The sequence below is a fragment of the Pinus tabuliformis genome, chromosome 6, assembly GCF_031772625.1.
Source record: "Pinus tabuliformis cultivar Carrire ecotype Pingquan chromosome 6, CPIR1, whole genome shotgun sequence".
Taxonomy (NCBI): Eukaryota; Viridiplantae; Streptophyta; class Pinopsida; order Pinales; family Pinaceae; genus Pinus; species Pinus tabuliformis.
Genome location: NC_142292.1, coordinates 1,902,234,076 through 1,902,247,041, shown reverse-complemented (window position 1 = coordinate 1,902,247,041; position 12,966 = coordinate 1,902,234,076). Strand labels below are relative to the sequence as shown.

The following is a 12,966-nucleotide window of genomic DNA, read 5'->3' as shown; positions in this document are numbered from 1 at the left end:
GACATCAAAACCGTGAGGCTACAAAGTCATAATACTTGTATTGCAGTAAGAGCATAATATGAAGAAACATATTCATATTACTTTTGCATTTGTTGTAGACGTGAAGGCCAGCATGTTCCTGCATTTTGTAATTTGCATAACAAACAGTTAGTTAGAATAAAATGATAACATTGTAAATTGAAGAGAGGACATATTTGAGACAAAACATCTTAAGGAGTTATGTGAACTAAAGCTTCTTGTGCAATCCTTATACCATGTACAATGTGTCAAAAGCTTGTTTAACATTAAAAAGAGTATTTGATTGACTAAAGCTGTATAAGAGTAAAACAGATCTCTAACATGGCTTGTTGCAGTTTTCCAATCTTGACGAGATCTCTTTTAATTTGCAAAAACAATTTATTAGAAACTGAGTATTGTATATACCTGAACCAATTGATCAGTTTCGAAAGCAGACCGAGGAAGGTCTTCTCTTGGTAATATTCTAATATTGGCAGCTGTTGTGTGCATGATTTCAGAAGTCACTGCAGCAGCGCTGCTAATTAGATAACAAAATTTCAAAATAAGATCAAGCTGTTCAAAGGTACTTTATCACATGCAATCCTATTACTGGTTATAGATCTGTATGTGTCATCAAACTTCAGATTCACGCTAACTAGGTAATGCTTTTCAACGAGATCTAATACAAACATTGGCTCAAAATATTCCAGAGTGCTGAGGACGGCATGTACTATGGTGGCCTTATTGGCGGACAACTGTCCCTCCTCGAAATGCTGGAAAGTTACTCGGCTTGGGTTTTACCCTGTTTGCGCCCTTTGGGTTATTATTGTTACTTGGTTGTTTAGCTCTGCAGTCTCTGCGATTTTTCCTTTGTATTTGTTGTATTGTCTGCGGTGAAAACAGAATGCGGTTCCTGCCTGCTCGGTTAACTGTATAGCAAACGTTTGGTTGCGGTTCTGTTGTTCCAGGTCCGGCTTGTATGCCTCGACTGTCTGGTGTCGCTTTGTTAAGTTCGGCTACTGTATTGTTTAGATGTTTGTTCCTCTGTCGTTTGGCGTTTTCCAGTGGCGTTGATGTTTGTCACAGTATTGTCTGTTCGTTTCCCTCAAGAGTCCATGGTTATTTGAGCATTATAAGTTAATGGCATTCTGGTTAAATACTGAGGGTTTCTCTTACCTGCATGGGTTTTATGGAAATTTCCGTAAATGTCGGTTTCGACCACCATGTCATTGCCATTGTCTTAGTATAGAACAAATGGGCAAAATGGTGCAAGAAAATGCAAACAGCCAACTAGAAATTGTAGGCACGGGTTTCATAAAAACCTTTAAGTCCCCTTGCCGAAGAACTCCAAAGGTAGTTTCTTGATAGGACCCTAAATGCGGAAGACGAGGTCTGTTTAATGAATTTGGTGGAAAAGACAAAAAAAACTTGCTGGTGTGGAAAGAAATACCAACCAACAGTTAGGGAATGTCGAGAGAGAGATCGATCAGGCGATCTGTAACACACAATGCAGCTTCCACGAGTGGGGATATGGAACCGCTTCATTAGGATGTGCCAAGGACAGCATAGAGGAAAGGGTTCTGTACCTCCAGAGGTATAAATCGCCATAGAATACAAGATTAGGAGTTCAGGGTGGGGATAACCTAGTATCCATAATGACTCTGCTCCACTGACACCTTTGGCCATCATAGGGTTAGAAATTACAGGTCTTCATCTTTCATAAATGAAATTATTCTTATAAACTCTACCAGGTCATTCACAAAGCATTAGTGCTCGTTTTTATTGCATAGGACTTGGATATCCTGGTGAGCAAGTATGCATTCCAATAGATTTCCATGCGTCCCAGTTGAGAATTTATGTTGTTTAGGCCAAAAATACAAATAAGACTGGAACTGATATCTAATGGTTGAGTGATGCAAAGATTGCAGCTTCACCTGAAATAGAGAGCTACGTACTATGAATCTTAGTAGTTTTATGTATAATGTTATCTACAAATTTCTAGTGGGAGACACCCACAACTGCAGAGCCAAACACTGACCTTCGGGTTAAATCTATCTCCCTAATTCATTGATTTTTCTTATAAAAAGAAGAATATTATTCAGCATTCCTGTGAAAATTTATATTATTCATTACTTCTGTGTGAAAGATAAAAATAATTGAGATTTCGTGGAAAGCTTTCTTTTAGAAGGAAGCTGTTAATGGGTAACAATCATTGAAAGATAATGTTAAATGAAGGCTTCTATATTTGATAAAGGATATCTGGTAAAGGACATCTATATTAGGCCATAAAATATCAATTCTATCATTTTAAAATTGGAAAATATCCGTATATTGGAAAATATCAATACGTTGTAGTTGAGATGTTGTTGACCTGTTGTTGTTTATTCTTTTGATTCATTTAAAGATCCAGAAAATGATGCATATATGTAAGAGGTCTAATGAAGAAGGTCAAACTTCCAAAGAACAATACCTGCTCTGGAGCATGTTTACTAACTCGATGCATTTTCCCTTCATTGTCAATATAAGTGAGAGTTGTCCTCTTGTCAGTTGGATTGAAAGGAAGAAAATGGAGCTCTGGAATGGTTGCCTGTGCCTTTTAGATGCATGGATGTTAAAAGCCACAACAAAAGATACAAATCAGTAAAATAAGCATAGCCCTGCTTATTGACTAAAATTTAATATGATGACATAAAAAAAATACTTGCCTCCTTAGGATCTGTAAGCATCCCAACAATTGCTGCATCAATGGCATCTTGATTCTCTGTTCTGGATGCTCTTGCAACCATCAAGACAACAGCATCCTTGTCATATCCTTTTGTGAAAACCTATTCATGACAACAATTAGTAATTGATAGTTGTTTGAAGGAAGCTAACAGTACTCGATCATCGAATATTACCACGAACCCTAACTAGCCAATTTGGTACAACTGCAGTATCAGCAAAAATTACGTATTTATGAAATAAGAGAAAGGACAAAAAGAAGAATCAGAAGTCCAGAATAAATACCAACCTTTTGGAAGTGGCCAACTTGGTTTGTACTGTTGACAATATGTGTTGGTTTACCAAAAAAGGTATGGATCCCAGTAGCAATGACAACATGTTCAAGTTCACGCTGTTTGCAAGCAGAGCCAGAATAAATCCCATTGCCAGGACCCTTTGTTACTGGTAATGACTGACCACTGAGGGCAGACTACACACATTCAAAAATATTGTCATAAAGCGTGGTTCAGGAAAAGTACCAAATGTTGAAGTTAATCCCAGAAACGATATAAAAGCATACCGAAAATTCGAGCACTTGTAATCAGAAATAAGAAGTAAAGAAAAGGATTGGATTAAGACCTGATCAGTCTTTAAAGGATCTGCTTCAAGAAAACGTGCATCCGCAGGAACAATATCTCTAAGTTTGATGCTGATTATGTCACCAAGAACAAGCATTGCTGCATGTTCTTCATTCCATTGTCCATCTCTGAGAACTTGTTACGTTCAAAGTCTTAAGTCATTGACCAAAGAATTTAAAACTGCAGCAGCCATGATCTTAACAGGATTCTGAACATCCAATTGCATGCCTCCCCTCAAAAACCAGGATAGAAAACTGAAAATATTGGGGCTGCCACTGATACAAAAGATAGTGAACAGACCTTGCTCTTTGGAGCCAGCCAAGTCATCAGTGCTGCAGCAACATTGCCAGCATTGTTTTCCTCTATGAAACTTATGTTTAGATGAGATTTTCATTCCTTGTACAGGTAAGAGAAACATAGGTAAAATAAAACAAAACTTTCGAGCCCAAAACTTTCATTCGACTTAGTTTATAATGCTATTATAATGAAAAATCATGTCGGTCAACCAACGGTCAGCAATTGATCAATTGCATATAGTCCCAGGGAAGGACTAATAATACCAAATGCATTATGCCATAATTCCATTTTCAAACAACATATATTCATTTTAAAGTCCATATAGTTTGGTGCTATTTATAAAGTCTAGCTTCAAGCATGTTGCAGAATGCATTCGAACAGACATGTATAAAGACTTTCTAGCCTTGTTTCCTGAGTCGTTACCTACAGTATGCAAGAAACAAAAACTAACATAGCATTCAGCTATAACATAGGAAGAAACAGAAATGACTAGCTGATTCAATATACAATTTGTCATTTAACTTGAGTAGATAATAAGTGCCATGTTTAATCAATGTATGGAATCTTTGTTGTTTGCATTCAGCAGCTGTAGATACAAAATTATTGCTGATCTGATGTTGCATTTGCTGTATTCAATGATATAAAGCATGATGCAGAATGCGTTCCATTCGAGATAGAGAACAGAAACAGAAACAGTACAAACACAGATGCATAAAGACTTTCTAGCCTTTTTTCATCAACCGTTGCGTTACATATTCTTTGTAAATGAGTCAAAATTGCAAGTCAAATACTTGTATTATAGTAACAACATAATATGAAGAAACATATTCATATTACTTTTTCATTTGTTGTGGATGTGAAGGCTGCCATGTTCCTGCATTTTGTAATCTGTATAACAAATGGTTAGTTAGAACAAAATTATAACATTGTAAATTGAAGAGAGGACATATTTGAGAGAAAACATGTTAAGGCATATGTTCATGTACCTTCCATTTGTTAGTTGACATGTAATAGCTCACTATCTTCATTGAGTGTGAACTTGCTCTGAATTTTGAAGTCACGTAAGATGTAAACAGTGGTAGCTTTCTGTTGCAAATATGTTTCATATGACATTGATTTTAAATCAAGAAGCAAGTCATGTAATAACGACTCCCTGATAATGCACTGGACAAAGTTATTTGTAATGGATTCTATTACAGCATTTATACAATGCTTGTAGAGGAAAGGGCAATTATCATTGCATTGTGAACAGAAAATTATTGCATTGGCTATTGCTATGGATGAATTCACTGGGGAGTTACAAATTGCACAAACAGGTTCGAAAGGAGTTGAATATGGATTTGTTGCGATCAGATTACCTTCGACCTGTTTATAAAACATTCAAGCGTTAATTTACATTATTACATGGCAAATGCAAAGGCAGCAAAAACATTATTATTGCTATACTTACAACATAGGTAGATGTAGTTAGTTTTCTGAGATTGTTGAGTGCATCTGTGTTAAGTTCAGTCATGAACGTTGACTTCGATGCTCTGAATATTGTTTCTTTTGCGTTTACCTTTTTTGTTAAATTTTTGAAAAGGATGAGCGGAAAGTGTCCTTTTTGCAATTGTTTTTCCATTGAAAGGAAAAATTGTTCATATGTGTCAAAGAGTTGCAACTGCAAAACAGAAATTGTTATGTATTGAAAAATACAAAAAGTAATATGCAAATACATTATTCGTATGCATTGAAAAATTGCAATTGCACTAGACAAATTACAAAAACTATAGACAAATTACAACAACTATGTATTGAAGTGATGCATGTTATCTACTGAAAATTAGGAATAAGTAACATCTGAATACATACAGTTGCATTGTCGTTTTCAGAATCTCCATCTTTGATATGAAGTATGTAATGCAATCCAACTCGTTTGGCAAGTGTAACGGCGACAACGATTGTGCCAATTGGGTACATTTCTTTTTTGTTTGCAAATTGCCTAATGGTTGTATTGGGAATGAAGCAATATTCTTTGTAAACTTCAGGTACAGTTTCTATGATACTTGATTCATTAAGCAATATTATTTTGTCACAGTCACCGCGATCATATACAGTTTTAGGCAATATTCTGAAATTTGTAATTGAGATCTGTTGCCTTGCAAAATTTTGTGTTCATGTCGCTCCACCAAATGTGTAGGTACACTCAACGTTATAGTCATCATTCCTTGAGCATCTGTCAAATCAGCTCGCAATACTTGACGTGATTTGTTTGCTTTATCAAGGAATGCAGTATAGACAACCATTATGTCTCCAACAAATAGCTGTCCAATTTTACGACTATTCAGATCTTCAATTGATACTTTAATTGGCAGTATCTGTTTTTACCTATTAAAATTGCTTAGTTAGAAATTGCTATAAACATTTGTAGAATAGTATGTTTCTCCTAGAGACTGAATAAGTAGAAATAGATTAGAGTGTTGTGTTTCAAATGCATACCTTTTTGATGTATCATTTTGTACATTTGTTGAATGAAGTTTGGCTGCAATTGTTTCAGTTGGACTAACACAGGCAAAGGCATGGTTCAATATGATGTGGATATTATCACGTGTATTTTGTGATAAGCAATGAATAAAGAAATTGTGATATGTAACCTGTACATGTCTTCTTGCTGCATTGTTTGGGGGGACTTACTACTAGTGCTTTCTTCACTCGTCCAAGATTTTCTAATTTATATACATTTAAATATAGATATGTAAAAAGAGAAGATATATATAGTAAACATTAATCTGTTATATATACATTTAAATATAGATACGTAAAAAGAGAAGATATATATAGTAAACATTAATATTTTAAATAGAAAATTGCATATTTGTATAGTTGTCATACATACCTTTTCAAAGCAAGTGGTTGGTTTGCCTTTTCTAATTGAGTTATGTGCTCTATTTCTTCAGTTGTTTGTTTTCCTTTTTCAGGATTTATGCTATGTTATAGAGCAGCAATATATATTTAGTTCAATTTGAAAGAGCATATAGAAGTAAACAGTTAACAAGGAACATTAAAACCATAGAACCATACATATGTAAAGATAGAATGCATATATAGTAAACATTAATATTCTAAACACAAATTGGCAAATTTGTATAGTTGTCATGGACATACCCCAATGAACATTATTATTCTAAATACAAATTAGCATATTTGTATAGTTGTCATAGTCATACCTTTGCAAAACAAGTGGTTGGCTTGCCGTTTCTAATTGGCTTATGCATTCTATTTCTTCAATTGTTTCTTTTCGTCTTTGAAGATTTAGGCTATGTTATAGAATAGTAAAATATATTTAGTGCAAATTAGAAGTAAAAAGTGAACAAGAACATTAAAACCATAGAACCATACATATGTAAAAAATAAAAATAGAATGCATATATAGTAAACATTAATATTCTAAATACAAATTAGCATATTTCTGTAGTTCTCATAGACATACCTTTGCAAAACAAGTGGTTGGGTTGCGCTTTCTAATTGGCTTATGCATTCTATTTCTTCAATTGTTTCATTTCCTTTTTCAAGATTTATGCTATGTTATAGAATAGTAAGACATATTTAGTGCAAGTCAAAAGAACATATAAAAGTAAAACTTGAACAAGAACAAAAGATCCATAGGAAAGGAAAGGCAAAAAGATTATACTTTGTTTGTTTATGTTGCATGTTGTTGTTCTTTTTTCTTGGTCGTTCTGTTCAATTGAAAAGGGTTTTACTAGCAGAATCTGCATCCATAAATAGATGAGGTCATATCTGCAAATTTATGATAGGATACTTGTATTGGTTAATTGAAAAGGCTGTCTTTGGCATAACTTGCATTGATCAACACAGAACGCCATATATGTAAATGTACAATAGAATGCATAGTATGTAACAGAGGGACAGTAGAGGAATTGTTGGCAAATGTTGGAAAATGTCGGAGGGAATAATTAATAATATTAATATTAATATTAATGTAAACACAGAATAAACAACGACGATTCCAGATTTGAATTGCAATATAATTGAATGAGAGAAAAAATATAAATGAGCCAATACAACTTAAATATCTATATTTTTTAAAACAATGACGGAGTAACTCGACTATAAACCTAGAGTAACTGGACCATAAACCTAGACAATGCAAAAATTAAAAGCCTAACAAATTGACAAAAAGCAATTAATAGAAAAATTGACAAAAAGCAATTAGTAGAATAACGCCGTACCTGCAATGAAGCCAAGCGTTCGAATTCCTTCTCGTGTAGACCATATTCATGCACAACACAGCCTGTACGAGTACCATGAGAAAATATGCAAATGACGAAATTGGTTATGATAGCTGAAGGACAAGAGATATTGTATCATGGTCAGACCAATATGTATCCAATACGAAAATTGTATATTTTATATTAGCTAGATTTGCCCAAACATGGTCAATCAATGATTTGTGCATGCTATTAGTTTTGTCAACTAGGAAATGAAGATTGTAGTTTTGCATGTAGGTTTCTAGCTGCTTTGTTTTTTGATTGCACTGTACCATATCAATATTGAAGTCCCCTAATATAACTATGATATTGTTTAGATCTAAGTGGTACAAAGCTTTTGCAATGACATTGAGGATATTGTTCAGGTTTGCACGTGGCGATGCATATATATTGAGTATTGCAATTTGTAATGTGTGAACTTTTATTTTTGCAAGCAATGCTTCTACAAAGCAGTCTTCAAAATGGGTATGTTCAAGGATAATGATATTTTTCTTTATCAATATCATTACTCCATGCTTAATGCAACTTGAGATGCAATTGAAAATTTTAAAGTATTCATTTTCCATACACAACAACATATGTGTTTCTTGTAAGCACAAGATATCAGATTGCATTGTGTCATAGTCATTGCATATATCAGCAAGATGCGCATGAAGATTGCGAGTGTTCAATGAAAGAATAAAGATGGATCGCAATGATTGTATTGATGAAGAGTCATATTCTAATTGCCATTTTATAGTGGTTTCCAAACGTTGCATTTCACAATTTACTTTTTGCTTGACCTTGAAATTATTATGTTTAAGAGGATTAAGCAAATACAATGATTCTATGTTTTTGACACGTGATAGTGTTGTGTATATTAGGCCATGCACTTGTACTCCAGTAGGGTCGAATGCAACCCTATCCAAGGTTAAGCCTTGTGATCTATGTATTGTGCGTGCACATGAAAGTTGAATTGGAAATTGTTTTCGTATTTTCAATGGCGCCATCTTTGATGTCATAGGCATTGCTTTTGATATTCGCAATATTGGTGTCCAATCATGTGCTATCTCTGAAGTATACAAATGAGCTAGTTTTCTAGATTGTCGATGACCAATATTACGGTCATGGAACTTAATCCATAGAACATCAACGTTATTTGTATGGGTATATGCTTTAACTATTCCATCTGCACCATTCACTAGCCCATCTGGTGCATCATAATTGCAAGCATACATTTCAACTAACATGTTCAACTTTATCAAAAGGTGCGGTGGCAAAACAACCGTATGTTGATGAGTTGGGAAATTGTCGTTATTCTTCTCATTTTCGTCAATTGCATTAATTAAAATTTCTTTGCCAGGCATCAGCATCAACATTTTCTTGTTATGCATTGCAACATCTTTGTTTTTGTAAAATAAATAGGGAAATGTTGGATCATTTGGTACAGGGTGCATGCAACTTGTATTCATGTATGTTATATCGTCAGATGTTTGACAATTTGTTCGCATTCTATTTAACACTGATATGAATCTCTTATTTGTTTGTCGCATTGTCATATGCAATTGGAAGCACTTGACATTATCCTTCCAGAAATCATGTGTTATTGTTTGATTGTTGATTGTTGGTTGTTCAAAAATAAGAGAGTCTTGAATAGGTTGTGCTTGATAGAAATCACCACAAAATATCATGTCAATGTTCCCAAAGTATTTTGTTTGGACATGTTTTATGTTTCTGAGTCTATTGTCAATAGAATATAAGAACCGACTTCCAATCATCGAGACCTCATCTATGAAAGCTACTTGCAATTCTTGATATAGCTTTGATAAGTTGTCCAATACTTCTTTGCTTAGTGAAAACAGTTGAGACTTGTTAAAAGGCATTAGCAATGCAGAATGGATTGTTGTTCCACATGCATTATATGCAGCTTTTCCTGTGTATGCTAATATTAGACCTTTTGGTTTCATAAGATCAGTTGTGTTTTGTGAATCATAAATTCGTATAAGCATTTGGAAAATCGCTTTTGCTGTGAGCGTTTTACCTACACCTGCTCCACCTGTAATAAAAAGGTAAATTGGTTCCTTCGGGTTTTTTTTTTTTAATTGCAATGTCTTTTACAATTGCTTGTTGCTCTTTGTTCAAGATTCTTCTAAGTTTGTAATATTCATTGTTCTCCATTAAAAATGGATGGGCAGTAATTTGAAATCCAAGATTGATTTTTTTCTTCATTTCAGATTGGTTTGGAAATTGCAAGTCCGATTGCAAATCATATTCCTCATAATGGGAATTGTTCTCTTGGTTTTGTATATTCATTTGATTACTATTCAAAGAACTAATTTGCTCATTTGTTGCAATCTCTAAATCACCCCATGTTGGATTGATGTTATATGTAAATTTGGCTTCGTTGACTTGAATTGTTTTTTCATGTAATGTATATGCAGAGAGCCATGTAGGCAATTCTTGTTTCAATGTATCTTCACAATTTTCAAATGGCATATATAACAATAATTTCTCTCGACAAAAGTTTTCAATATCATTGTGTTTGTTATATTTGACAATTCGTATAACATTTGGTTTTTTCCTTTTAGATATGGGTCTGCCATCTTTCTTGTAATTTGATACAAATTCTGCAAGGCAGATTTTGCTAATGGAACTTGGTCGTCCAATGTAGTAGTCAACAATGGAATGGCACATAACATCTTCTGAATCATCAGGTTCTTGTTTCAAAAGAATAGGCGGTTTAAGCATAAATGTGCGTTCATCGACTGGAGACATGTTTACAAATATACATTCCCTTGAACTAGAATTCAATGGCAATGAAAGTGCTATATGCACTGCTTGTTGAGCTGACATTTGCTGCAGATTGAGTAATGTATTTCCAAGTTTACGAATCATTTGCATAGCATCAATTTCATGTTTCTGATGCTCTTTGCGTATTCTTCTAAATGCATTTGTCATAGACTTGTCAATTTTGGTCATATATGAACTACAATATGACGCTGCAGCATATGCATTTAGCACAAATTGTGCATCTGTATTTGCATTCCATAAAGTAGGCATAGCCTTTGCAAAACTGTTATTCCAAATGTGAGAAGGTTTTCGTCTCAGGAAAATTGTTGGTTGCTTTATTGTATGTTGTAATAGTTCTATGTACTCATTTTCTAGTAGCCCTATTTCTAGGAGGAAATTGTCATGTGTTATTGAATCATTGTAGTTTGTTTCCTCCAAGAATGCAAAAAACGATATTGATTTCTCTATGATTTTTTTATTTTCTGCATTGGTTGGTTCAATGATCATTGTTGATTTCATTGGTGGCATGGGGAAGTTGTATCTGCAATTTGAATTTTTTCGCTTCTTACAACTTCTTGTATGGTGATGTTTATGCAATTTAGCAACATCTAGCTCCAAATGATCTGTATTACAAGTGATGTAATTGTCAAGAAACTTCTCAATTTCTGAATTGCTTTCTTTTCCATATATTGGAGCATTCTCTATCCATAACAGTCCATGTTCATGTTCAGTTCCTCTATTTTGGAATTCTGTTACGAAATAGTAATCAGATACTTTCCCAAAGAATGTAGTATCTTGAGATATCAATTGCTTTATAGCATTAATTCTATGTCTATAGTATTGGCTACATGTGACTGGATACTTTCTTATAAGGTAGTCAATGTCATCATCCTCTAATATGTCAATAGCATTTTTATTTGCTTTATTTCTAAACAATATGACGAGTGTATCTACTAATGGTTTCCATCGATGTTCTGCACTTGTGAATGTCACAAAGAAAGTTGGAGGCCCTAGTTGTCGTATCATTGCAAATATGTTTTTCCTAATTTGTTCCAAATGGTCAGAAGATATGCGAATGTTTTTGAAATCTATGTATCCAATGTCAGACTTCAATAACTTTTCCAAATTTTCTCGATACTTGACATCTTTTGCTAATATTTTCCTGCCTTTTAGTTGTCCTTTTCTTATTCGCACCCATATGCAAGAAAGCACTTTATCAATTATTATTCGCATTGTCTTGAAAAACAAATTTGTTGTATGATATTGGAAGTCACCACTTGCTTGTAACAATTCCCATTGCACAATTTTTTGGTAACTAAACCTATTTGTGATGTCATGATCACGTGCATTGCCATAAAATAATGTTGGAAAGTTCATTTCTTCTGCATATTTGTCCTTGAAAATGCCTAATGGTCGTTGTCCTTCAGCAGGTGCCAATTCAATAATCCTGTCTTGCAAATCGTAGATGCATTGTGATTCTATTAATCCATGCACCAATGTTTCAGCAGGTGTCTCATTATTTGCATCACTATCTGTATCACTTTCATTATCACTGTTTGAATTTTCTACAATGTATTCATTATTCTCTTGTAAAACATGGGCCCAATTCTCATTTATACAAATGTTTCTATCTTTATAAAGACTTCTAGAACATAGTTCGTTCAATGCTTTCATGACAATAATTGGACGTACTTTACCTGTTTGGTATGCATTTTTGTATTGCAATCGTCTTTTCAATGCAACTGCAATTGTCATTGTATCATTTAGATATTGTGGCAATGCTTTTTGCAAAATGTCCATATGAACTGGTACATTGATAATTGATCCTGTTAAGCCAATTTGTGATCGTCTATGTCCCCATTGTCTGATTTGTGCAAATGCAATTCTCAATGACACAAGTCTTTCTTCTAGGTGTGAAAGTATATTCACAGTTGGCAATGAAATGTTACATCTTATTTGTTCAGGTGTTGCAAATTGTGGTAGCTTTCCATTCTCGAGCGCTTTCTTGCAAGAAACACATATGTTTTCATTGCTAAAGGTCCTATTGTTCAATGTCAAATTCATATGCTTTTCTTGCAAATCTATAGTGAAGAATCTAGTATTTTTTGCAAAATGCAATTTGTTGCAAACTGCACATGTATTCCTAGGCGTGTCTTCGACTTTTTCCATATAAATTTGTATTGCATTTTTCTTGCTTGTAATTCTTGACTTCTTATTAGAAAATCGTTTTTTGCATTTGTCATTGCATTTGCGTTTTGTACGTATGAATTGCTTTAGCTTGTGATAATTCAACCTAC

General features: G+C 34.0%; 1 protein-coding gene across 1 annotated transcript in view; it reads right to left on the bottom strand.

The window, feature by feature from the left end:
- Positions 1 to 3,432, bottom strand: part of LOC149266793 (FAM91 carboxy-terminus protein) — a 177,223-nt gene extending 173,791 nt beyond the window's left edge. The window contains exons 1-3 of the mRNA XM_089409113.1: positions 3,337 to 3,432; positions 3,008 to 3,187; positions 2,699 to 2,822 (exon numbers count right to left, since the gene is read on the bottom strand). Of these exons, the coding sequence (XP_089265239.1) occupies positions 2,699 to 2,822; positions 3,008 to 3,187; positions 3,337 to 3,432 (400 nt within the window). The remainder of the gene's footprint in view (positions 1 to 2,698; positions 2,823 to 3,007; positions 3,188 to 3,336) is intronic.
- Positions 3,433 to 12,966: the final 9,534 nt, after the last annotated feature.